A 26,102-nucleotide genomic window follows, 5' to 3' on the forward strand; every position below is an offset into this window, starting at 1 on the left:
GCATTTGCAAAGTACACCTGGATCTTGGTTCCTACATGTGTGAATGAAAACCACTGGACTCTACTTGCAGCAAACACAAAGTCCATGACTGTAGGCATGCTGAATTCATTGCCAGGCTACGCCTCAACAGCAACAGAGTATCATCAACATTGGATGTAAATATTATCGTAACACTTTGGGCCAAATAAAATCTACATTCATAAATAAATATACCTTAGGAGGTCTATTCACAATGAACTTGCAATTTCATTATATAGTCTGATTCCTCAGTTTTTCAGGTGCCAACAAACAGTCAAATAGACAAAAGGAATGGTGTTTTATAACCAACATTTTCAATTGTTGTTAAAATACTTTAGGAACCTTTTTCCCTGACTGTCATTCAAAGGGTTATTCCTGGAGAAAATGAAACATTACCTCGATTTCCAGAAGATGACAATGGCATTTGGTTGGGGTTAATACTTACCTAGTAAGATAAAGGGTAGTCAAATCATTTGATTTTTATCACTTGCAATCATTTTACAGAAAGTACACCAACTCCAGAGCAAAGGTATTAAATGAGACACCAACTGGCTGGTCATATCACAACTACACGGTCTCTCATCAGACTGATGGCAACAGTTGTGGAGTATTTGTGCTGATGGTAAATATATTAACAGTGTACCTATTAGAATAAAACTAGAGGTTATGATCAGTTTTTTGGGGGGTTAAAAATTGTACAAACTGGCAAAGTGAGGTTCTTGCTGCTGATTTGTCAAAATCGGCAGGATAAGATTTCTATGCAGATTTGTTGGGGTAGATTCCATCTTCTTCTTTAAGCATGTGGAGGTCAAGATCACCACGTAGTTCTTTAAACAAAGTAGGATATACATGTACTCATATTTGTTCCTTTATATATTTTCAGTTTGCTGAGCAGTTACTCCACAAGTTGACTCCGTGTATTCTACGTCAGTGCCACGTCAAAAAATTCAGAGAGTTTGCTTTGGCACGGCTGATTCACCATGCTAAGAAAGGCAAAGACCTGCTTTGTGACCTGCCATACTGTGACATTTCATCAGCGCCATCACAAAAGAAGATTATGTGGATGCAATGTGACAATTGTGATAGATGGGTACACTACCTGTGTGCCAACATCACAAAGAAAGTGCCAAAATATATTTGTCTGTTGTGTCAGGCAATGGGTTATTAAAAGCTATATAAAGGTACAGTACATCTGCATTTGTATTTTGTTGAAGTAACAAAAGTGCTAACAATCCAAGGAAGGGTGCTTAATGACTATAAAATCGAATGAAGTATCAGCTCAGTGAATGATGTATTTTCTCAGAAAATAATATTCAAGGATGACAATTTAATTCAAATGTTGTCAGGTCATGTTTTCAATAACACCAGAAATAGGCACCCACAACCAGTGGCGTAGCCACGGGGGGCCTGGTGGCAACAGCCCCCCCCCAAAGAACCTTGTCTTCCCCCCCACTGAGATTTTGAATTTCTAACAAAATTATCATTGATCTACATGATGCCCCCATTGAAATGTTCCAGCGCCACCCACTGAAAAATTCCTGGCTATGCCAATGTCCACAACACATTCTCAGTCAATTAATTGCAGCTAGGAGATGTCACACACTGAACTGCCCAACAATATCAACTGCGTGCATTCATTCACAGTTTCGCTTAATTTAAAATAAAACCTACTAACAGAAATTTCCAAAGATAGATATATAAACGTTTAAAGCGGTACTTGCAGCTTGTAAATGTGAAATGTGAACCCAACTAGGTCTTCGTGGTTACTTGGCTCTATGTAATAACTTGTGAGACCTGCTACTTGATATGAAGATAGATATATTGGTTTGAAACAGTACTTGCAGTTTTTAAATGATATATGTACACCACCAGGTCCTGGAGGTTAGTTGACTCTGTGTAATAACCTTTGAGACTTGCTACTTGATATGAAGATAGATATATTGGTTTGACACAGTACTTGCAGTTTTTAAATGATATATGTACACAACCAGGTCCTGGAGGTTAGTTGACTCTATGTAATAACCTTTGAGACCTGCTACTTGATATGAAGATAGATATATTGGTTTGACACAGTACTTGCAGTTTTTAAATGATATATGTACACCACCAGGTCCTGGAGGTTAGTTGACTCTATGTAATAACCTTTGAGACTTGCTACTTGATATGTAGATAGATATATTGGTTTGACACAGTACTTGCAGTTTTTAAATGATATATGTACACAAGCAGGTCCTGGAGGTTAGTTGACTCTATGTAATAACCTTTGAGACCTGCTACTTGATATGAAGATAGATATATTGGTTTGAAACAGTACTTGCAGTTTTTAAATGTACACCACCAGGTCCTGGAGGTTAGTTGACTCTGTGTAATAACCTTTGAGACCTGCTACTTGAGATGAAGATAGATATATTGGTTTGAAACAGTACTTGCAGTTTTCAAATGATATATGTACACCACCAGGTCCTGGAGGTTAGTTGACTCTGTGTAATAACCTTTGAGACTTGCTACTTGATATGTAGATAGATATATTGGTTTGACACAGTACTTGCAGTTTTTAAATGATATATGTACACAAGCAGGTCCTGGAGGTTAGTTGACTCTATGTAATAACCTTTGAGACCTGCTACTTGATATGAAGATAGATATATTGGTTTGACACAGTACTTGCAGTTTTTAAATGTACACCACCAGGTCCTGGAGGTTAGTTGACTCTGTGTAATAACCTTTGAGACCTGCTACTTGAGATGAAGATAGATATATTGGTTTGAAACAGTACTTGCAGTTTTCAAATGATATATGTACACCACCAGGTCCTGGAGGTTAGTTGACTCTATGTAATAACCTTTGAGACCTGCTACTTGATATGAAGATAGATATATTGGTTTGAAACAGTACTTGCAGTTTTTAAATGTACACCACCAGGTCCTGGAGGTTAGTTGACTCTATGTAATAACCTTTGAGACTTGCTACTTGATATGTAGATAGATATATTGGTTTGACACAGTACTTGCAGTTTTTAAATGATATATGTACACAACCAGGTCCTGGAGGTTAGTTGACTCTATGTAATAACCTTTGAGACCTGCTACTTGATATGAAGATAGATATATTGGTTTGAAACAGTACTTGCAGTTTTTAAATGTACACCACCAGGTCCTGGAGGTTAGTTGTCTCTGTGTAATAACCTTTGAGACCTGCTACTTGATATGTAGATAGATATATTGGTTTGACACAGTACTTGCAGTTTTTAAATGATATATGTACACAACCAGGTCCTGGAGGTTAGTTGACTCTATGTAATAACCTTTGAGACCTGCTACTTGATATGAAGATAGATATATTGGTTTGAAACAGTACTTGCAGTTTTTAAATGATATATGTACACCACCAGGTCCTGGAGGTTAGTTGACTCTATGTAATAACCTTTGAGACCTGCTACTTGATATGAAGATAGATATATTGGTTTGAAACGGTACTTGCAGTTTTTAAATGATATATGTACACCACCAGGTCCTGGAGGTTAGTTGACTCTATGTAATAACCTTTGAGACCTGCTACTTGATATGAAGATAGATATATTGGTTTGAAACGGTACTTGCAGTTTTTAAATGATATATATACACAACCAGGTCTTGTAGGTTAGTTGACTCTATGTAATAACTTGTGAGGCCTGCTAAGAGATAAAGATAGATTATAGATATAATAGCGGTTTGAAACGGTACTTGCAGTTTTTAAAATGATATATGTACACCACCAGGTCTTGGAGGTTAGTTGACTCTATGTAATAACCTTTGAGACCTGCTACTTGATATGAAGATAGATATATTGGTTTGAAACAGTACTTGCAGTTTTTAAATGATATATGTACACCATCAGGTCCTGGAGGTTAGTTGACTCTATGTAATAACCTTTGAGACCTGCTACTTGATATGTAGATAGATATATTGGTTTGACACAGTACTTGCAGTTTTTAAATGATATATGTACACCACCAGGTCCTGGAGGTTAGTTGACTCTATGTAATAACCTTTGAGACCTGCTACTTGATATGAAGATAGATGTATTGGTTTGAAACAGTACTTGCAGTTTTTAAATGATATATATACACAACCAGGTCTTGTAGGTTAGTTGACTCTATGTAATAACTTGTGAAATCTGCTAATTGAGATGAAGATAAATATAATAGCAGTTTGAAACAGTACTTGCAGTTTTTAAATGATATATGTACACCACCAGGTCTTGGAGGTTAGTTGACTCTATGTAATAACCTTTGAGACCTGCTACTTGATATGAAGATAGATATATTGGTTTGAAACAGTACTTGCAGTTTTTAAATGATATATGTACACCACCAGGTCCTGGAGGTTAGTTGACTCTATGTAATAACCTTTGAGACCTGCTACTTGATATGTAGATAGATATATTGGTTTGACACAGTACTTGCAGTTTTTAAATGATATATGTACACCACCAGGTCCTGGAGGTTAGTTGACTCTATGTAATAACCTTTGAGACCTGCTACTTGATATGAAGATAGATGTATTGGTTTGAAACAGTACTTGCAGTTTTTAAATGATATATATACACAACCAGGTCTTGTAGGTTAGTTGACTCTATGTAATAACTTGTGAAATCTGCTAATTGAGATGAAGATAAATATAATAGCAGTTTGAAACAGTACTTGCAGTTTTTAAATGATATATGTACACCACCAGGTCTTGGAGGTTAGTTGACTCTATGTAATAACCTTTGAGACCTGCTACTTGATATGAAGATAGATATATTGGTTTGAAACAGTACTTGCAGTTTTTAAATGATATATGTACACCACCAGGTCTTGGAGGTTAGTTGACTCTATGTAATAACCTTTGAGACCTGCTACTTGAGATGAAGATAAATACAACAGTAGGCCTACTTGCAGCTTTCTCATATACATGTGTTAACTTAAAATGTCGAGAATAAACCGTGATATATTTGGATATTTGTGTATTTGTCTCCTATTTTCCCACTTTTACTTTTTAAAGGTTTTTAGAATCTCTCATCATTTTCAATACAATCAGACTATCGTTCTGTGTAAGTTGGCCTGGCCTATTTGAATAAAACTTACAAGAACAAACCTCTCGTTTGCCAAAATGAACATATTATCACAATCAAGGATGCCTTTGAAAACGAGAAAGCAGGTCGATAACATTAAAGAGGCGTTTTCTTCCACAATTTCAGCCCCACCGTACTCCGGTATACCGCGATTGACCAACCTGGGCCCGTACCCTGGCCGGCCGGGTCCGCATGCACGCACCCGGCCGCGCCGGCCCAGTCGAGATACCAGCGTATGCGACCGACATCGCGAGCGGGACTTGGCCCGTCAACACATACGTGTTACACGAGCCCGTACCCGCACTTTACACGTAAATGTACAACATGTGTATGTACGTAGTTATGCAAAACTGTGAGGTCATTCTCGCTCGGGATCCTTACCGATGAACCGAGCCGCTACGCAAAATTCACTTCAAACGTTTAGATCTATCGTCATTTCAAATAACAGGTCTCACAAGTTATTACAGAGAGTTAACTAACCTCCAAGACCTGATTATTTTACAAATATCATTTAAAAACTGCAAGTACCGTTTCAATTTTTCAAACCGCTATAATATCTATCTTTATCTCGAGTAGCAGGTCTCACAAGTTATTACATAGAGTCAACTAACCTCCAAGACCTGGTTGTGTACATATATCATTTTAAAAACTGCAAGTACCGTTTCAAACCGCTATTATATCTATAATCTATCTTTATCTCTTAGCAGGCCTCACAAGTTATTACATAGAGTCAACTAACTTCCGAGACCTGGGCAAAATAACGTAATTCGGGAACCGAGAGCGCCGAGCACAGTTGCACCCGAAACCGAGTTCCGAGGGCACTCGAAATGGTCCGACCCGCTGTAGGGGTTAGTATTTAGTGGCTTCCAACTATAAAGGGAGTCGTTGCAGCCTTCATGATAACAAAGTTAAAACTGATGCACCTCTCTGAGCAAAGTAAGAAAATATGCTTTTATTCTAGGCTTTGAAAACGTTTGGACAATAAAAAATATGAACAGTTAAAAATATGTACTGTCATTGCACATTGCTCAAACTAACATCTATATAGTTTTTCTTTTCCTTGTTGAGATATAAACTATATTGATATCTTCATTTTATTGTGAAGATGCCATTGCGCATTTATCTGCGATTTTATTTAACACACACCATAGAAATTGATTAGGTTCTATGACACACACACACACACACACACGTACAGCTGTGTTTAACATTCAGACCGAGGACCCCATTGTTTTTGCCATTGTTCAAATCCAAGTACCAATTAACCTTAATAATACCCCTTAGCAACATAATTCTTGTGGGGACGTGGTGATACTTTGGAAATCACATCCAAAGACCTGGAATTCTTTTGATCAAGTCCTCAGTGAGAGTACAAAACAGCACACACACTACAGGGTTTTGTTTTGTTTTTAATCTTTTGAAAATTTTACACATGGGAAAGTTAGTTGAGATGCGTAGTGTTATGTAAGTTTATGTCGGTATCTTGAAATGACCTTAAAAAAAATGAAACAGTGATTTCTGTGATGGATCAGGTTTTTTTTGTGTACCAGTGGGAATTGTTTGAGTACAGTTGGATGTATTGTGCTTGTACTGCACCACAACAGACTGCGCAATGTGTAGCCTACTTTTCCAAAAAAATATGTATATTCAAAACTCCTTTCATAACATTAAAATATAACATATTGTGCAGTTCCTCGTATGTAGTGGTTCCCAGTATCGGGTACGTGGTACATATTGATCTGAACATTTTGTGCAATCATTTTTACGACAGTTTTGAATAAAAGTAGAAACATTCTTTCCAACATAATATTGATAGGCTCGTCTGTGGGAGATACGGTAGCTTATAAAACAAGGTTTCTACAAGTTGGCGTCTGGTGACTCAATAAAATGTTGTACTGAATTATCGTGGTTACAAGGTTTTCACAATTTGACATCTAGTGACCCCAAATGGACTTGTACCTCCACTAAAAACAATAGGGATCTTAAACTCGGTGTGGTACTCCTTCACACGAAATAGGAGATTGATCCAAGCTTTCCTTCTTGAGATATCGTGTTTACAAGATTTACATAATTTTACCCATGCATGGTGGCCCCAAATGACCTTTGACCTCCACAAAAAACTATAAGCTTTTGCTCTTAAATGTGGTCCTCCAACTCACGAATATGAGATTGGTCCAAGGTTACCTCTTTGAGATATCGTGTTTACAAGGTTTTCACTATTTGGCCCCTGGTGACTCCAAATAACCTTGACCTCCCCACAAAACAATAGGGTTCTTCTACTCAATGTGTTACCCATATACACCAAATATTAGATTGGTCCAAGCTTCCCTTCTTGAGATATCGTGTTTACAGGCGAGACGTCACACACATACATACACTCTCCGCCTGCATGAATGCATAGGTTACGATTATCATCAAAACCAAAAACACCTATTTTGAACGCATTGTTGCGTAATAAAACATAAAGAAAGATAATCCGATTGTTGATACAGCCATAAGACCAAAGATTAAGAATATGTTTTATACGATTTCAGGCTGGGGACATAATTAAAACGGGAAAGATTATATATATATATATATATATATATATATATAAATATATATATATATAAATGAAAACGTAATGAGAAGGAAAATCCAGAATAGTGAAAAAACTTCCCGCCTCCACCGGGATTCGAACCCGGGCCTCCCGCTTTGTACGCGGACACCCTAACCTAGGTGTTTTTCACTATTCTGGATTTTCCTTCTCAAAGACGTTTTCATTTATATATATCCATTTGCCTTTGTCGTTTACCTCCATTTCATATCTCTCTCTCCGCCTCTCTCTCCACCTCTCTCTCTCTCTCTCTCTCTCTCTCTATATATATATATATATATATATATATATATATATATATATATATATATATATATATATATATATATATATATTTATATATATTTATATATATATATATATATATATATATTAATATATATATATATATATATATATATATATATATATATATATATATATATATATATATATATATATATATATATATATATATGCAATACACCCAACCACCGAACACCGCCAAAGGAACCGCACACGACGGATAATCCTACCAACAGAACACCGACATAGGAGCAGACGCTGATCATCCTATAATCCCCGGTAATCCCGACGATGAATCTATATATTCCAGGAGTATAACTTGAAGCTAACAGTTGTCTGATGATCGCCCATAAAAATCAAGACAGCTAGGCTTATAAACCTACACCTCCCACCAACGCGTATTCCAAGTGAATGCCAAAAAGTATTTTCGGTTCATCATGAAATTGGTCTTCTCCTTCTTGCTTCGTAGATGATTCTTCCTCTTTCTTGCAAATTTCTTTAAAGTTCAGGTCTGTTATATTTTGTCCCTGATAGTCCGGGGAATCTTGACACTGTTACGTGATTCTCAATTTCGTTCCTCAGGAACCATTCTTGTTAAGACTTCATAGCAATCGCATGACCACATGTTGTCCTTCAACATGAGGTCAGATTCGTACCTTCCTTCCAAGAATGTCTCAGGGAGACCAGTGAGGAGGTTATGTTGGATATTGAAAAGTAGAATGCTGTCCAGACCATTCAACGACATGGCGTGAGCAAAAGTGATGATATTATGGTCAAGATGAATCCACTTGAGCATTTTATTCCTGACAAACGCTTTCCTAGGCAGAGTAGCAATACGATTGAAAGAGAGAGATAGATTTCGGCAGTAATAACTTTATGAGAAGCATGGCGTTGCTCTGGACTGACGGGCTTGGGGCAACGTGAGGATTGAGGCCTGTGACAAAAAGTGAAAGGTGTATTTAAGGAGTGCAGGAGACCTGTACCTGCATGACTGAAAACGTTTCAATGGAAGGTACAGTAAAATGTGATTATGTGCGATAAAAATAACTTATACTGCCTCTAGTATACATGCATATGTGACTTCATGTCTCTATGGCAATGAATCTTAGCACTTTACAATAATAGCTGAGCTGAAACTCATTTTCACCCTAATATTATATATAAATATATATATATATATATTTATATAAATATATTATATATATATATATATATATATATATATACACACATATATATATATATATATATATATATATATATATAAATGAAAACGTAATGAGTTGGAAAATCCAGAACAGTGTAAAAACTTCCAGCCTACACCGGGATTCGAGCCCGGGCCTCCCGCTTTATATGCGGGACAGCCTAACCACTGGGCTATGGACGCTGAATTTGTATGTCCAGAGAGGTTCGAAACCGGTAAGGAAGGTCGTAATTTCACTGTAGGCGTTAGTCACCTGTATCGAACAATACCGTACTAGTTCTGTTTTGGTGACATATTTGCCCTACTCTAGAGATCGACACGGTGCTAACTAACTCGAAATCATTTGTGATTCCTAAAGCCGGATCTCGAAAGAGATATTATATTCTTAAACCCTAGCAGGAATAACATTTTATCATTCTGCCTTAAAACGCAAGGCCGTCTATAAATGCAAGGTATATATAACTGTCTTTATATGTTATAAAATATATAATCAATCAATCAAGATGATCCTTTCGAGTGGGCCGTATGCATAAAAATCTACCAACAACAGTAATAGCCATATTTAAACAGGCATTATTATTATTATTGAGAGGTGTAATAATCATGTCATAAATATGCACTAAAAGCTTTCACACTACTTAAGCTGTAATATAAAAATGTAAAAGGGCATTTTCTCTAATTACACAATTTCCCTCCCACAATATTAAAATCAAGCGGGACGTTTTAGAATCTTGTCACAACAACAGGGAATCGTCCGTTTATTGCAAAGTTCCGACATTCATTTTATCTCAAGGAGATATCTTAAGTTTTCCACATATACGTACTACTTTCACAGTTTCTTCATTGTCGGCAAATTGGCTACCATGCTAACCAGGGGGTACCCCAATGAAAATAACAAATCATTCTCAAATCGATGCCAGCTGTGTCTCAAAATTGAAACGCAATTTGGTCTCAAAATTTGGAGCCCACGGTTACGTGTTCCTACACACATTTAATGAAAGAATTATAAATTTAAAAGATAATGCAAAAAATCTCTGTTTCTCCCTTACGCGTATACAATATTTGCTATACTGTGCTTTGCTTTTCAATGCTATGCTATTCTATGCCATGCCTTACCTTAATTTTATCGTGTTTTTTTTACGCTTTGTTTCAATTGTCTATACGCTGTTGCGAATTTGCTCGTGGGCTATTCTTTGTTAAATTCTGTCCTCACCAAAACATAGTACTCATTTCTAAGAAATTATTTCATGCAAAGGCCTGTTGAATAAATACGGCTGCGTCGGTCATTATTAGCAAAAATAATATGTAAATTGTATTTACAAAGAGGCTAGTTAAATTTCAACGAAAATATAGATATACTATACAATCACAATAAGCAAGAAGAATAACAGTTTTATTTACAAAGAGGCTTGTCTCGAACAACGCGAAAGTTCGAATTTCAAAGACAAGCAATGCTACAATTACACATAGGACTATTCCTACACCTCACACCAATACGCAAGGTAAGCCAAACAATACTTTCGGTTGATCGAACAATTGGTCTTCTTGTGTAGTAGACGATTCTTCCCTGCGAATTTCTTCAAAGTTCACATCTTTTATATTTTGTCCCTGATATTCCGGGGAATCTTGACACTGTACGTCATTCTCAATCTCGTTCTTCGGGGACCATTCTTGCGAAGACTTCATGGCACAGTCACATGACCACATGTTGTCCTTCGAAATGAAATAAAATTCGTACCTTTCTTTCAAGAAAATTCCAGGGAGACCTGTGAGGAGGTGATGCCCATGGGTTATAAACCTGTGCCTATACCTGTTCGAAACATCCCATTTCTTGAGTTATAAACGTGCCTTAGTTCCTTTGCAGTCGCTTCCCTTTTCTGGTTGATTGGCCACTGTATATACAGGTTATTGTAAGCAAGACAAAAACAGGTACGGTTATACCACAAAAAGAAAATCATGTTCGCATTAAGTTAAGAGAAACATTAATTTACTGAGAATAATACATAAAGGACACTTTTCTTCAAATTTCATTTGAAAAAGTGCTACTGTTTATAGTGGAGACATTTTCAACGTTCAATTCTTTCTTACAGAGTGGCGTGTCCCGGTCAGTTTGGGTCCGCAACTTGCGACGACAACTACCGGCAGCTACAATCAGTATAAGCAAGACAACCACACCTCCTCCTATCAAGAAGTATCGGAAGTTGATTCGTAACATGGGGTTGGTAGGGATTTCCTCTGTAGCTGTGGACTCTTCCTCTTTCTCGCAAATTTCTTCAAAGTTTACATCTGTCACATTTCGTCCCTGATATTCCGCTGGAATTTGACACTGTACGTCATTCTCGATCGCATTCTTCAAGAACCATTCTTGTAAAGACTTCATAGCACAATCACATGACCACATGTTGTCCTTCAAAATGAGGTCAAATTCGTACATTCCTTTCAAGAATGTCTCAGGGAGACCAGTGAGGAGGTTATGTTGGATATTGAAATATAGAATGTTGTCCAGACCATTCAACGACATGGCGTGAACAATAGTGATCATATTATGGTCAAGTTGAATCCATCTGAGCATTTTATTCTTGACAAACGCTTTGCTAGACAGAGTAGCAATATGATTGAAAGAGAGAGATAGGTTTAAAAGTTTCGGCAGTCGTGCCAACAAAGAAACTGGGACACTCGTTAGATGATTTCGGGACAGGTAGAGCATTACAAGATCATGAGTTCCTTCCCCGAAGAGATCACCGTCAACTGTGGATAGGGAATTGTTTTCAACATTTAATAGGGTCAAGTTTTCGAACGCTGCCAAAGCAAACTTGTCTAAGGCTTCAAAATGATTATGTTCCAAACTTAAATATTTGCAAGAAAATTTATAGTTCGGGTTCAGCGTAGGCATCTGTCGCAACCCGTTTCCTGAGAGCGAAATTGTTTCTATACTTGTATGAAATTCCTCCCAGTTTCCCAAATTTGTGCCCATGATGCTGTTGTAGGATAAGTTCAACGTACGCAATTCGGTTACTCCTGTGAAGGCCATCTCTTCAATAGTTTGAAGACCATTATCAGCCAGCAGAATGACATTCAAATCATTGTTAAACGTAAAAGCGTACAAATGGATAACTGTGATCATGTTGCCGCTTAAGTCAATGTTTCCAAGATTAGGTGCTAATCTCATCATACGAGTTGGGACAGTGGAGAGTTTGTTTTGCTGTAGTGAAATTGACTGGAGCCGTGAGTAATTCATTGCGAACAGTTCTTCCGTTAAAGTGGTAATGCCATTAGCAATCATCTCTAAGCTGCCCACACCGGCAATGGTAGGCAAAGTGAGAGTTCCCATCTGTAGGTCGGGTATGGAGGTATGCGATACACTGAATATTCTCACCCAAGTAAGCGATTGACTGAAGTTTAGATGAGTCACGTTTCGACCGTCACAGTGCACTATTGGCCAACAACTTGAACACTCGCACTGTTCTGGACAATCTCGTGGAACAAACCGGCAGTTGTGAACAAGCACCATATAGCAGAACACAGTGACAAAAAGTAGCGTCATCGCCCCTCGTGTTTGGAACAGACAACGAGCCATAATGGGTTGATCTGAAAGACTGAAAATGACAAAACTTTCTATAGCTACTATAGATATGTATCCATCCATCCATCTAACTATTAATCCATCCATTCATTCATTTATTATATTTCAGAAATAAAGGAAAACACACTGACATTTCTTGAAAATCTCGAGTTTGGTAATACTTTCTCTGTATTTTGCTATTTACTAAATGAACGCTGTCTTCTTCTTCTTCTTAGGCCGATTTATAAAGAACGAGATTACTGGTGTTATGATTAGGATTAACATAAAGGTTCTTTTTAGGCGAAAGTTCAACGGGTTTCAAGCATACAATGGAGCATCTCAATGACAAATGTGAATATTACATTTGCTCACTTGCTTTTCAAATACGTATATAGTAGCCTATCCAAAGTTTATTATCTTCAGTCGTAACTTAGAAAATCTGGCTTCTTTGGAACCCTGAAATGTTGCGATAGATGCTTAGCACTTTTAGCAGATAATATGGCACTCCTCAATTTAACTAACAACTCTATTGGCGGCTTGAATATGTTGATGTAAAGGCTATCATGCTTTTATGAGTTATATAGTATATATAGCGGCGGAAATACGATGAAATGTATACTGCTTGCTGATATTCCCATGGAAAAATTCCTTCCCTATATGCAAATTCTCGCCGAAAGGACGAATCGCGAATGAACTGTAATGGCCCCACCGGGATTATTTTTCCTGTTTGGCGACCAAGCTAACAATTAATATAATCAGATGTTGCATTGTGTTAAAATTTGGAGTAGAGGGTTATTGGTCTTCAACTGTAAAAATACAACGCTGTTGGGTCGTGTTAAAGGATGTGTGACAATGATCTATCATGCCTTTCTACAACAAAATAATATGAAAAATAACAGCAAGCTATGTGTTAAAATTAGGAGACAATAATTTATTGTTTTTCAACTATAAGAATGGTATGCTGTTTTTGCGTTGTGTTAAAAGTTGGAAGACAATAAGCTATTGTCTTTCAATAAATATAAAAGCAGTACACCATTGTGTTGTGTGAAGAATTGTGAAACAATGATTTAACAAAACAAAAAAGTATTGCACTGTTGAGTTGTTTTAAAAGTTTTGGAGAAGATATTTTTCGGAATTAATATTTGTTGGTGATATTAAAATTTTGTGAATAAATAATGATCTCCATGTTGTCTCTTCGGTGTTAATATAGGTATCGTTCTTCTTTACGATGCTACACTGCCTCAACTTTTGCATGACATATTAGTGTTCGTTTATCACAGTAAAGTATTACTTTACAACTTCTAAGTTTTTATTTTCTGCGATCCAATTTACTCTCATTGGGAGTCAATAAACACGGCTCGTCCATACCCAACGGTTTAGTACATAGTGTGATGTAATACTGTTAATAGAAGGCCGGAAAGGTACTCAAGCCCGAGGCCTTTGGGGCTCGCTACCCCGAAAGACCGATTGTAGTTTTAACGGGCCTGATTTGGCTTGTCGACGGTGTCTATTGAAAACCACTGGTTTGCTCATAAATTCTCTACCGTAGAAAGCTTCGTTTGCTAATAGCCGTTTTCATTATTCGTCGGTGAGGCCACTATTACCAGCATGTAATTATCTTAATTAGATTTTTTTCTTTCTTTATTGTAATCCTTCTTCAATTAACATACTAATTTAAAGGTAGCCATACAATCACCAGGCTGTACATTGAGTAATAACAACAATAATACTCTTATCAAAAGAACGTTGCACTTAGGACTTTAGGGTAGGTAACAAGATGACAAGTGAGCAAGCATTCATGGTGAAGAAACACACAAAAAAAGCAACATTAACAAGTGTACTTGAAACCTGGCAAATCGAATTGATGACAGTTTGTACAATCAACGTATAGTTAGACGTTGGTAGATATACAGATAGTCTCAATAATATCGTTGTAAATCCAGCTCAGAAACACTTGATAGGCCTTTGTTAGTACTTACATAGCGATATATATACTTTAATCTCACAAATAGAACTATATGCATGTTAAATTTTAAACATTTCCTTAATATTCGGATGTCGATTTTACTTCTTTAGATATTCGACTTCAATCCACCTTGGTCGAAAGAACGTCATGAGATGGCCTCAAAGTCAAATTCAAATTCACTTTCCATCGACCAAAGACATCGTATGAAAATGCGAAAATGTAACAACTGACCAGATACGGAATAAATATGTTATACGTTGAAGCCTTCTCTTGGTGAAATATAAAGTCATATTCGACGAAGAAAACTCCCACTCATCTTTTTATCTGTATTTTATTCTGCATTGACTTTCGGCGATTCGATTTTGCATTCATTATCTAAAAGTTAATCTGTTGATACTGTGGTTGTGAAATTCCTCTCGTGCATATATTTATATAATATATGTAAATCTTGGTGAAATGCATAGTCATTTTCAACAAAGAGATTTTGTAAATTGAAGAAACTTGACTTTAGACTAAGTAAAATCAAGTCCCAGTTTCAAAAAACATGTGAGGAAGTTAAGTCGCAGGGTTCCAATAAAGAACAACGACCCGAAAGTCATGGCTGTATGGTGTTAGCCCATTCTCCTCTAGATCAATGATTATGTGTTTTGAATCAGTTAATATGCCAATGAGTATAGAGTTTACATTTGTTGGGTACATGATCTGCGAATCAAATGTGACACTAGAGCACAGGTTACCCCTATTAAATACTACTATGACGTAAAGCGCTTCCTTGGACAGAGACAGAAATAGTTTGATATAGGCCTATATACAGTTATATGTAAATACTAATTAAATAGTCATGTCATGATATAAAACACAAGTTTAAAGTTTAAGAAACGGTCTAATAAATAATTAAGCAACGTATGTTTCTTAATCAGAATCTGTTGTCCAGTTTGTTTATCCACGCAACATGCTAGTATGTATGTGCCAGTTTGTTTGCTATTAAAAATGATCAATTGTACCATAGGTTGTCAAATGTCAAATACCTAAAATATCAAAATGTTCGTCTATATACGTTCATAGTTCAGAAGAAGATTAACAAACAAAGACCTCTACAATAACGGTTATGATGATGCGATTCGGGCAGTTTCGATGTAAGGGGTATTGAGGGTGAAAGTGGATCAAATTGTTTGGTTATCGTGCTCAAGCTCTACCTATCTTGGGTGAATTTGCTATAAAAAATGTTATCGTGCTCAAGCTCTACCTATGTTGGGTGAATTTGCTATAGAAAATGTTATCCAATTGGCAATTTGTGAACAGAATTTAGGCTAACCTTGTCGGTTACACTCTTGATTTGAAGAAACTGGTGTTAAAGAGTGGCTCAAATTGTTTGGTTTTCTTGCCTATGCGCTTTTAGCCTTTGTTAAGGCGTATCGGCCAATTTTTCTTTGCCAGTTTGAGCTGGGTCGATCCTGATTATATTCATCACGCTATAAGCGATTCGTTCCTGTGATTGCACCGGCCTCTGTAAAGCGTATGTAGAAAGGGGGAGGGAAATATAACAGCCGTAGCATTTCCTATTTGTTATGTAGGGAGACTCATTTGCGTCGCTGAGCATGACTCAGCAGAGTCTAATGCGCTATCAAAAACATCATGCATTGGCACATCGTATCACACATCACATGCATGGGTAGCATCTGTTCTTTACAGATACCCAGTAAACCCGACTGTAGGAACTATATAAGTATCTTCATCCCTTCGACGATAATTCGTGAATGGAGTATATGTAGAATCCTCACTAAAGCGTGTCGCTAGGGACATATAGCAGCTATTCCACGCGTTGAATCGAATCGAACATGACTTTGTATAATACAATAAATTTGTTAGAGAAACTTTCAGACGACTTAGAAGAATGGGCAAACTTTGCTGTGATCGACTCAAAGTTTTGTAATAGAAAGTAGGTCATCTTTAACAAGGTAAATAAACAGCTGACCGAGTCCATGAACATTTCAAGAGCATTTCTCCCTTAGAAGTATAACTTAAGAATTGTCGGTTTGCCTGGCAAGTGATAAGGAGAAGCCACAAGTTGAAATAGCCAAATCCGTACACGAAAAAGTAGGAAATGCGGGTAGGCCACAAGAAACAACTATATTAATTATTCATAAGACAACTTTTTAAAATTTACTTCCATTTTTATGGAATAATTGAACCAGTTAAAGAAAGCTTAAACAACAAGAGTTAGTAACGAGCGAGCAGTTACTTTGCCTCATTTGTAAAACTGCTTAATGGCCTCCGATGTATCGATGAAGTTAACTAGATTTTATAGAAAGAAAAAAAATGCTTATAGGTAAATGTTAAATCAGATCGTTATGAAATTTAAGGAAACGTAAAGCACATTAGAGTTATAAGCTTGGATTTGTCAGAGATCAAGGAAAAGGGAGGGGCGAGAGATCTATATGAAGTAAACGACAAGTAATCACAAAATTTCCTTTTTTGGGGGGGGGGGGTGGGGGCGGGTAAAACATTTTAATTGTATATCCTCATCATATTTTTGTTTTCGTTTTGCACGTTGAAAATTTCTTTAATTCTACCTTTAACGTGAACCTATATTGTGTAAAGAGACTTGTCTTAACCATATATAGAACATGAACATTTATTACTAGGTCATAAAGTATATAGTTGTTGGGAAAGAGGAATCATTTTTTTTTTCAATATTTTACATTTCGAAACTGTGGCACATTAGGTACCGAAAGACGAGCATGAAATTATAGACTTCTTAATGATTAACTAATGCGTGTCAAAACCAAATCTATACCATATGATTCAACATATATTGACTATAGTTTTTATTAAATATTGTAAAACAGAAAATAATGATGGAATTCCAAGTTATACGGTTAAATCCATGCAATTTTTAATTAGTTTATTCATTTCAAGCTTGTGATTTATCCGTGTGAGTATATATGCAAGCAGTGTGCAGTGCAAACGGTACAGTGTTGTGCTGTATACTGAGTTCTACTGTCTTAAAATATTTTATAAAGTTTTTAAGATTACCATGATATCCAACGTCTAGATCCGAAAGGTTTAGTCTCTATTTCTAATTATATACAACGTTTAACAGAAATTTCACCGAGTGAAAGAAAAGAATATGCTAATAATATGTTTATGCACAAGAAAACAATCGTTATGAGTTATAACCGCGTGCCTTAGTCCCTTTGCAGTCGTTTCGCTGTTCTCAAAAGCAGGTATACGACGATGACACAAAAAGAAAATTAATGCAAGCAGTTTAAGAGAAAAACATCAATTGACTGAGTTTATTATAAGGGACACTTTTCTTCAAATTTCAATTGGAAAACTGTTTATTGGAGGAATTTTCAGCGTCTAATTCTTTCTTACAGAGTGGCGTGTCCCGGTCAGTTTGGGTCCGCAACTTGCGACGAAAACTAACGGCTGCTACAATCAGTATAAGCAAGACAACCACACCTCCTCCTATCAAGGAGTATGGAATGTTAATTCGTAACACGGGGTTGGTGGGGATTTCCTTTGTAGCTGTGGACTCTTCCTCTTTCTCGCAAATTTCTTCAAAGTTCACATCTGTCACATTTTGTCCCTGATATTCCGCTGGAATTTGACACTGTACGTCATTCTCGATCGCATTCGTCAAGAACCATTCTTGTAAAGACTTCATGATACAATCACATGACCACATGTTGTCCTTCAAAATGAGGTCAAATTCGTACCTTCCTTTCAAGAATGTCTCAGGGAGACCAGTGAGGAGGTTATGTTGGATATTGAAATGTAGAATGTTGTCCAGACCATTCAACGACATGGCGTGAACAATAGTGATCATATTATGGTCAAGTTGGATCCATCTGAGCCTATTATTCTGCAGAAACGCTTTGCTAGGCAGAGTAGCAATACGATTGAAAGAGAGAGATAGGTTTAAAAGTTTCGGCAGTCGTGCCAACAAAGAAACTGGGACACTCGTTAGATGATTTCGGGACAGGTAGAGCATTACAAGATCATGAGTTCCTTCCCCGAAGAGATCACCGTCAACTGTGGATAGGAAATTGTTTTCAACATTTAATAGGGTCAAGTTTTCGAACGCTGCCAAAGCAAACTTGTCTAAAGCTTCAAAATGATTATGTTCCAAACTTAAATATTTGCAAGAAAATTTATAGTTCGGGTTCAGCGTAGGCATCTGTCGCAACCCGTTTCCTGAGAGCGAAACTGTTTCAATACTTGCATGAAATTCCTCCCAATTTCCCAAATTTGTGCCCATAATGCTGTTGTAGGATAGGTTCAATGTACGCAATTCGGTTACTCCTGCGAAGGCCTTCTCTTCTATAGTTTGAAGACCATTATCAGCCAGCAGAATGACATTCAAATCATTGTTAAACGTAAAGACGTCCGAATGGATAACTGTGATCATGTTGCCGCTTAAGTCAATGTATGCAAGATTAGGTGCTAATCTCATCATTGGAGATGGGACAACGGATAATCTGTTATCACTAAGGATCATTACAGAGAGACGTGTGTAATTCGTAGTGGATACCTGTTCCGTCAAAATGTGAATGCCATTAGAGGACAATTCCAAATGCCTTAAGTAAGGCATGTTAGGCAACGCTATGGTTCCTTGCTGTAATTCAGGTATGGAGGTGTTCACTGCAGCGAATATAAATACCCAGCTCAAAGATTGAATGAAGTTGAAGTCAGTCACATTTTCACCGTTGCAACGGATCTCTGGCAAACAAGGTGAACATTCGCACTGTTCTGGGCAATCTCGTGGGACAAACCGACAACCGAGTGCACAAGCCATGAAGCAGAAGAGAGTGAAGACTAATAATTTCATCGTCGCTGGTTCTTGGAACGGATATGTACGAGCCATTCTGAATTTTTATCTGAAATGCAGACAAATTTTCAAAACGTATTATAATACACTGCATTATTAAAGGGAATAAATCTAAATAAAGCCTCGCATTGACTGTTGCCGTAACTCTCAAGGTGTGGAATTAGGTTCCGAAAACTATTACATTTTCAGACACATTATACAGTAAGTTCAACACTTGATTGCGTTTATTCATCAATACAAGGGGACGGTGAAAAATCAGAAGCTTTTGTATACCTGAAAAGTCAGCAAAGTAAACCTTTGCAATATCACTTTTGAAATGTCTATACTCACTGTGTATTTGTCATTATATTTTATAATTGAACTTACAGCAAAAGATAACAAAGATTCATGTAAATGATAATATATCACTTTCGTTAACAATATCAACCATATATATTTAAGATTCTTCACCATTTTAGAATAGAAAAAGAGTACACACTGTGCATAATAGATGCTTCCTAAAATCGCACATTTCCTAAGATATTAAATACATTGATAGCTTTCCTCATTGTAGATCGAGTATATTAAAAAGATATGTTAGTCTAGCAGCGACATCATCAGTAGCAACAAATTAAGGGCAAGCCATTTCTATCACCAGTTCACATTTGCTATCTTATTTGGTTCAATTGTTGTCAGTCAAATAGCATTTGTAAAACGGTATTGTACACCTAAGTGGACACTACTTATAAATTAGATAATCATGTTATTACAGAAAGCAACACTTTCCTTAATCCAATTGTGTAGGCCTCTTAAAGCAGATAATTGCGTTAAACCATTTATTAATAAGGGATATATATATATATATATATATATATATATATATATATATATATATATATATATATATATATATATATATATATATATATATATGAGCCCGATAAACCTGTTTCAACCAATTTCAATCAAGTATGTACACATGTCTCTTCACTATCAATACTTAATAATTTATAACAATTTACCTCAATTGTTTTCAAGTTTCCTTGATAACAACTTCCCAGATCGTTGATTCATATAAGATCTTATATATCACCAAATCGTCATTGGTCCTCTATTTTGAAATTGATCAAAATTTCGACGTTGAACACAAGAATCTACATGGAATCGCGAACAAATGTGAACGACGTTGATGATACGGCAATCATTTCGAGGAGATAAAAATCACCACAAATAGATCGAGTAGAAGTTTAGTTGTATAAGCACCCGTATCTGAAAGTTATAGTTATTTACTTTCAAAAGAAAGATATTTAGTATTTGAAGGCAATTCTCTGATTGGTTGGTTTCTAGAGTATGTCATTATCAATGCCACCTTCATTATTGGTTAATAGTATTCATTTTATTCTCAAAGGTGCATTAACACAGCCTAGATTTTAAAATGTAAATATGTAAATGAGAGTAAACGACTGCATTAAGTGGTCTAGAAAATGGAAGCTTTCAAGTCGCTCGGTATAAGCCCTTGTCTTCTTTTGTTTTTTAAAAACATATTTTATTCATCCGTTGGCTTTAAATGATAAACATTGAAAGAATATTTTATGTGGGCAAATACTTTGCATTATTCATTATTATCTCAGAAATCACAGCTTGTTTAACGAATTTCCCAAAATCATAAGAAAAAAAGAAAAAATGCGCATAGGTAAAGAAAAAATGATAAACATTGAAAGAATATTTTATGTGGGCAAATACTTTGCATTATTCATTATTATCTCAGAAATCACAGCTTGTTTAACGAATTTCCCAAAATCATAAGAAAAAGAAAAAATGCGCATAGGTAAAGAAAAAATGATAAACATTGAAAGAATATTTTATGTGGGCAAATACTTTGCATTATTCATTATTATCTCAGAAATCACAGCTTGTTTAACGAATTTCCAAAAATCATAAGAAAAAGAAAAAATGCGCATAGGTAAGGTAACTACAAAACCAAGACGAAAGAACTTAATGGGAAAGAGAAAGTTTAAATGTATTCCATTGTATAACTGAAGCTTAGAGGTTTATATACATAAATTAAACAACTAAAGAAAAACATTTTCTTATTGCGAGCGTATACTTTTATAGTTTCTATACTTTTTGTACCATTACTAGTTTGCACTTCAGTTCCGACATGTTCAAAGAATAATTGAACCAGTTAACTAACGGAATAGGTAAATTAACAACAGCTCAACATGCCGAACAAAAAGAAAAAAGCACGATTTTTGTGATTCGTGAATATTCAGAATAGCTTTATAAAGTTATTATTTAATGACTCTACAATACAAACAAATATAAAGCAATCATGAATATAAAAAATGAAAAATACATATAAAGATAACTTAACACGTGACAAACTCGTCTGTATGAGACATGCTTTGCGTAAAAGTTATCAGTTCAACATGCACGATGGACATTTACATAGTAAAGTTTCCACATCATGACTGCTCATATTCCCTCTGAAATCTTACAAGGGGAAAGTTACGGTCATATTATAAGGTATAACGTTCTTACTTGCCTATCTTATGCAGATATTTCTTTTTTAATAAACTTTCTTTCTAATGCATGTATTTGCATCTCGTCAGGTTAAGGTACAGTAGTATAAGTGCACTTATGCAGGCTTAGTTTGGTTCTTTTTTATTTTTTTATAAAAATGGGTTAAGACTCGGTAACGGGAGAGAGATATTGGGACATAACGTTTCATCTCGTTCCCCTTTCCCTTTTGGTTTATATGTGTTTGAGTCTGTTATAAGCTTGCTCGTGAGTGGTCGAAATCTATCTACAAGTTGGAAACATTTTCCAGCTACTTTCCTATGTATTGTACACATTGAATTGACGTGCGGACTGCGGAAGACCTTTGGCAAAACGGGTTCGTGTTTTATAGTGCGTTACATAGCTCAACCTATGTAGCTTTTCATGTAAGATCAATTTGGCAATTTTCATGTAAGATCAAATACGCGTTTGCATTTATTAAGAAACCAAACCATTCCATTATATATATTTTTGTATGTGTACTGTCGGAGAAAGTAAACAGTGGTGAACCCTCCGTTAAAACTGGGACGAAGGCCAGGAACCTCGGTCCGCAATGTCTTTGTTAAGTTTGTGTTAGTCACTAGGACTCGACGAATGGGATGAACGTTTATGCCAAGCCATATGGGACAAACACCGCAAAATATATCCTCTTATTAATATACGAATATATACGCGTATTAAATCAGACAATAACTGTCATTTCGCATATAGCTTTCACCCACATTTTAGCCTCGCGCTATAAGTGAGCCTTTGTAAAGTTAGTATTTACATGTACTTGATCTAGACAACAGCTTGACTTAATACGTGTATATATTCGCATTAATATTTTGTATATATTCGAATCAATCCTCATATGTATTCGAATTAATCTTCATATGTATTCGAATGTATACGAACGTATTTATATTCGAATTAATACGAGGATATATATACCCCTTATGATTGGCAAATAATATATACGCTTATATATTAAAATCAATACTCGTATATATTCAAATTAATACGCGGATATATTATGTGATGTTTGTCCCACTTGGCTTGCCTTAAACGTTGGCCAAATATTACATCGTCATTCTTGGAGTAGTTATTGACTCATGATACCCAAACACTATGGACAAACAGTATTGCATGTCAACCAATGACGCACTGGTTCTCATATGGCGGTAAAAGAGCATATTGTGGCTGAGTTATGCATTTTTTTTTTTAAATGGAGTAACACATTTAGACCTACAATGATTTGCAGATATCTTCATCAACTTGGCATCAAAGGAGCAAACATGAGGTTTAGCATGATATGTGACGATATCTGTAAACCCACAATACCTGTACGAAAAGTACTAGCAATTCGTTTTTTTTTTGTCATGGACTACTCTACATATCCATGGACGTGTGGGGGTGCTGAACCGGGCCCCGAGAAATTATTTTCCGGCGTCGGATCAAAGCGACAGTTGTAGGGCAAAGTTTTGCGGTTTGAGAGGGAAAATCATGACTTTTTTGGGGAAATAGTAACCACTAACCCTATACTCCCCCCTCCCCCCACACACACAAAAGGGGGGAAGGTTGCTGTGTTGCTTTTCTTATCTTGTTTCAGTTCGCTTTTGCCCAATCATCTCTTTTCCCTGTCTTCCCTATGTTCACTCTTTTCACTCTTTCACTCTTTTCACTCTTTTCACTCTCTTCACTCTTTTCAATCTTTTCACTCTTTTCAGTCTTTTCAATCTTTTCAATCTTTTCACTCTTTTCCCTCGTTAAAATCTATTCCTCTTTTCACTCTCTTTTCACTCTTTTCCCTCTTTCATTCATTTCAATCTCTTCCCCCTTTTCCCTATCTTCCCTATGTTCACTCTTTTCACTCTTTACACTCTTTTCCCTCTTCTCCTTCTTTTCAGTCTTTTCCCTCTTTTCAATCTTTTCCGTCTTTTCGCTCTTTACCGTTTTCCCGTCTTTCCCCTCTATTCAATCTTTTCACTCTCCGCCCTCTTTTCCATCTTTTCAATCTTTTCCCTCTTCCTCCTTTTCAATCCTTTCCGTGAAAATTATTAGTTGATAACTGTCTTTGAACGGTCATTGGATTTGACAACTTTGACAGCACACGTTTGTTTGCAGTCTGTTCTGTTTGTTGTTGTTTATATTCTGCGACAGGTTCAAAATGTGGTATAGCGGGATTTTGAGCGCTATTTCCCCTTCTGATCACCTGAAAAATCTTTCCTTCGAATATATTGACCCTCCAAACTATTCAGAGTGATGACAAACCAAAATTTGTATTCCCAAGTGAATCATTGGTGTTGGCATTTTCTATGACGTCATCGGCCTAGACTTAAGTAGATACTCTAAAATGTTTTCCGTCTCCTAATGTAAGGGAGGCAGTTATTAAAATAAGCATTTGCCCTTTAAAGTAGCTCATTTGGTTCAAATTGATAGCATACGTTGAAATATTAATTTAATAATTCCACTATATGGAGCTCAAACAGTTTTCAACTGATAATAATACCGTTTCATTTAATTATCATTTTAAGAAGTGAATATTGTATATTCCTACTCAGAAACTCCCACTACGTAAGATGATGCATACTGTACGTATGCATGTAGGACTAGACTGGGCCTGGCTTTGCGCTTGAGTACCTTAATACCAGTCGTAGTGCAGTGTACATACTACGCATAAAGCTAGCTGGCTGGTGTGATGTTAGTATTACGTTATGTTGTTAGCATTACGAATAAAGGTCGATAGGTCTAATCGCTATGATGGCGAAGTGAATGCTGGAAATGTTAGTACTACTTTCTTCATATTTCTGATTTGAAACTGTGTTTAATTGAACCAAGGACATTTTTAATTTAGAAGTGAACAGTATATCCTAATTTCAAGATGGGTAATCGTGGAATGGAGGATTTGATTCCCTTAGTGAATAAGCTGCAAGATGCATTTGCTACAATCGGGCTCAGTCATACACTCGACCTTCCGCAAATTGCTGTAGTTGGTGGCCAGAGCGCAGGCAAAAGCAGCGTTTTAGAAAATTTTGTTGGTCGGTGAGTAAATACAGAAGGTGAAAGCCAAAGAAATTTGGGCTATCCGACAATTCAGTTTCCTTGCCAATGTAGCCTAGATCTAGGCTACGTTAGGCATGACCGTTAGTAAGACTCAGGCCTAAGCTAGGCCAACTCAGGGACTAGCCTGAATTAGGACAAATACTAGACCTAGGCTTCAGTTCGGGTAAGCTAGCGTAGGCCTGACGTGTGGGCATGTCTATGTCTTAGGCCTAATTTCAAGCAATTGCTATGTATACATAAGTTTGGCAAAATGAAAAACTAGCCTAGGCCTCCCCATGATCTAATATAGTCAGTATTGCGAAGTTCGGACACCCCTAAGAAATACACGATTTCACCATGATAACCTACAGCAAGAGCCAATTTCACAAAAAAACTACAAAGCTACAGTTATTTTCTCTCCAAAGTGACACGTGTGCAACGAGTACTTACATATTTGCCAATAAAAGGAAGTTGTAGTTTTGGGGTGTTTCAAGGCTAAGGAGTCCCGAACTTCGTCCATGCTACTAGTACTACTACTAGTAGTAGTAGTGGAACTAGGGCCTAGTAATATATATACTTGGATGAAATAAAATGTGGCCTACTTATCCTATTTCTCTCCTTGGATTGTTCCATTCATTTTCTTAGAAGTTTTGTACAGCAATGTTCTCAAATTATGTTGAGCATCGACACTACACATCCCTTGCGGTGGTAACACGAACTGTAATATTTTCCTACATGGTGATATGGAACATTTTGTTTACACATGCAGTTTTGAGGTGCACCAAATTAGGGGTAAATAGGATACTGTACTAAGTCTGTAGCATGTACCTGAACACACCTACAGTTGTGAATGAAATGTATAGCCATACTGTTAAGCTCTATGTACCGCACAGTACCTGCATTGTCTCTCAACTTGTGCCCAGAGCTTTTACTGAGTCTCAATTGCACAAAGTTCCTATTTTCTCTACTTATTGAGGTCTA

The 26,102-nt window shown here is 36.5% G+C and overlaps 3 protein-coding genes across 5 annotated transcripts in view; 1 reads left to right on the forward strand and 2 right to left on the reverse strand.

The window, feature by feature from the left end:
* Positions 1-9,382: 9,382 nt before the first annotated feature.
* LOC139963917 (uncharacterized) lies at positions 9,383-14,549 on the reverse strand. Its single transcript, XM_071965144.1, has one exon. It carries the CDS (start codon positions 12,865-12,867, stop codon positions 11,218-11,220), a length of 1,650 nt encoding a protein of 549 aa, XP_071821245.1. The 5' UTR covers positions 12,868-14,549; the 3' UTR covers positions 9,383-11,217.
* A 2,584-nt stretch (positions 14,550-17,133) lies between these two features.
* On the reverse strand, positions 17,134-20,810 carry LOC139964155 (uncharacterized). Its single transcript, XM_071965531.1, has 2 exons — positions 20,561-20,810; positions 17,134-19,608 (listed from the first exon to the last, which is right to left on the reverse strand). The coding sequence occupies exon 2, from the start codon at positions 19,593-19,595 to the stop codon at positions 18,051-18,053; it is 1,545 nt and encodes a 514-aa protein (XP_071821632.1). The 5' UTR covers positions 19,596-19,608; positions 20,561-20,810; the 3' UTR covers positions 17,134-18,050.
* A 3,885-nt stretch (positions 20,811-24,695) lies between these two features.
* The window catches only part of LOC139963503 (dynamin-1-like), a 38,119-nt gene continuing 36,712 nt past the window's right edge, over positions 24,696-26,102 (forward strand). For 2 of the 3 annotated variants that reach the window (XM_071964326.1, XM_071964325.1), the window contains exon 1: positions 24,696-25,121. In XM_071964326.1, coding sequence (XP_071820427.1) covers positions 24,961-25,121 — 161 coding nt within the window. In that variant the 5' untranslated portion in view covers positions 24,696-24,960. The remainder of the gene's footprint in view (positions 25,122-26,102) is intronic. The other variant, XM_071964327.1, reaches the window with a different exon arrangement.

The sequence above is a fragment of the Apostichopus japonicus genome, chromosome 22 (genome assembly GCF_037975245.1).
Source record: "Apostichopus japonicus isolate 1M-3 chromosome 22, ASM3797524v1, whole genome shotgun sequence".
Lineage (NCBI taxonomy): Eukaryota > Metazoa > Echinodermata > Holothuroidea > Aspidochirotida > Stichopodidae > Apostichopus > Apostichopus japonicus.

Coding starts and splice junctions, on each gene's coding strand:
- LOC139963917 (XM_071965144.1), bottom strand. CDS start 12,867: ATGGATGGATTAATAGTTAGATGGATGGATGGATACATATCTATAGTA.
- LOC139964155 (XM_071965531.1), bottom strand. CDS start 19,595: ATGGCTCGTACATATCCGTTCCAAGAACCAGCGACGATGAAATTATTA.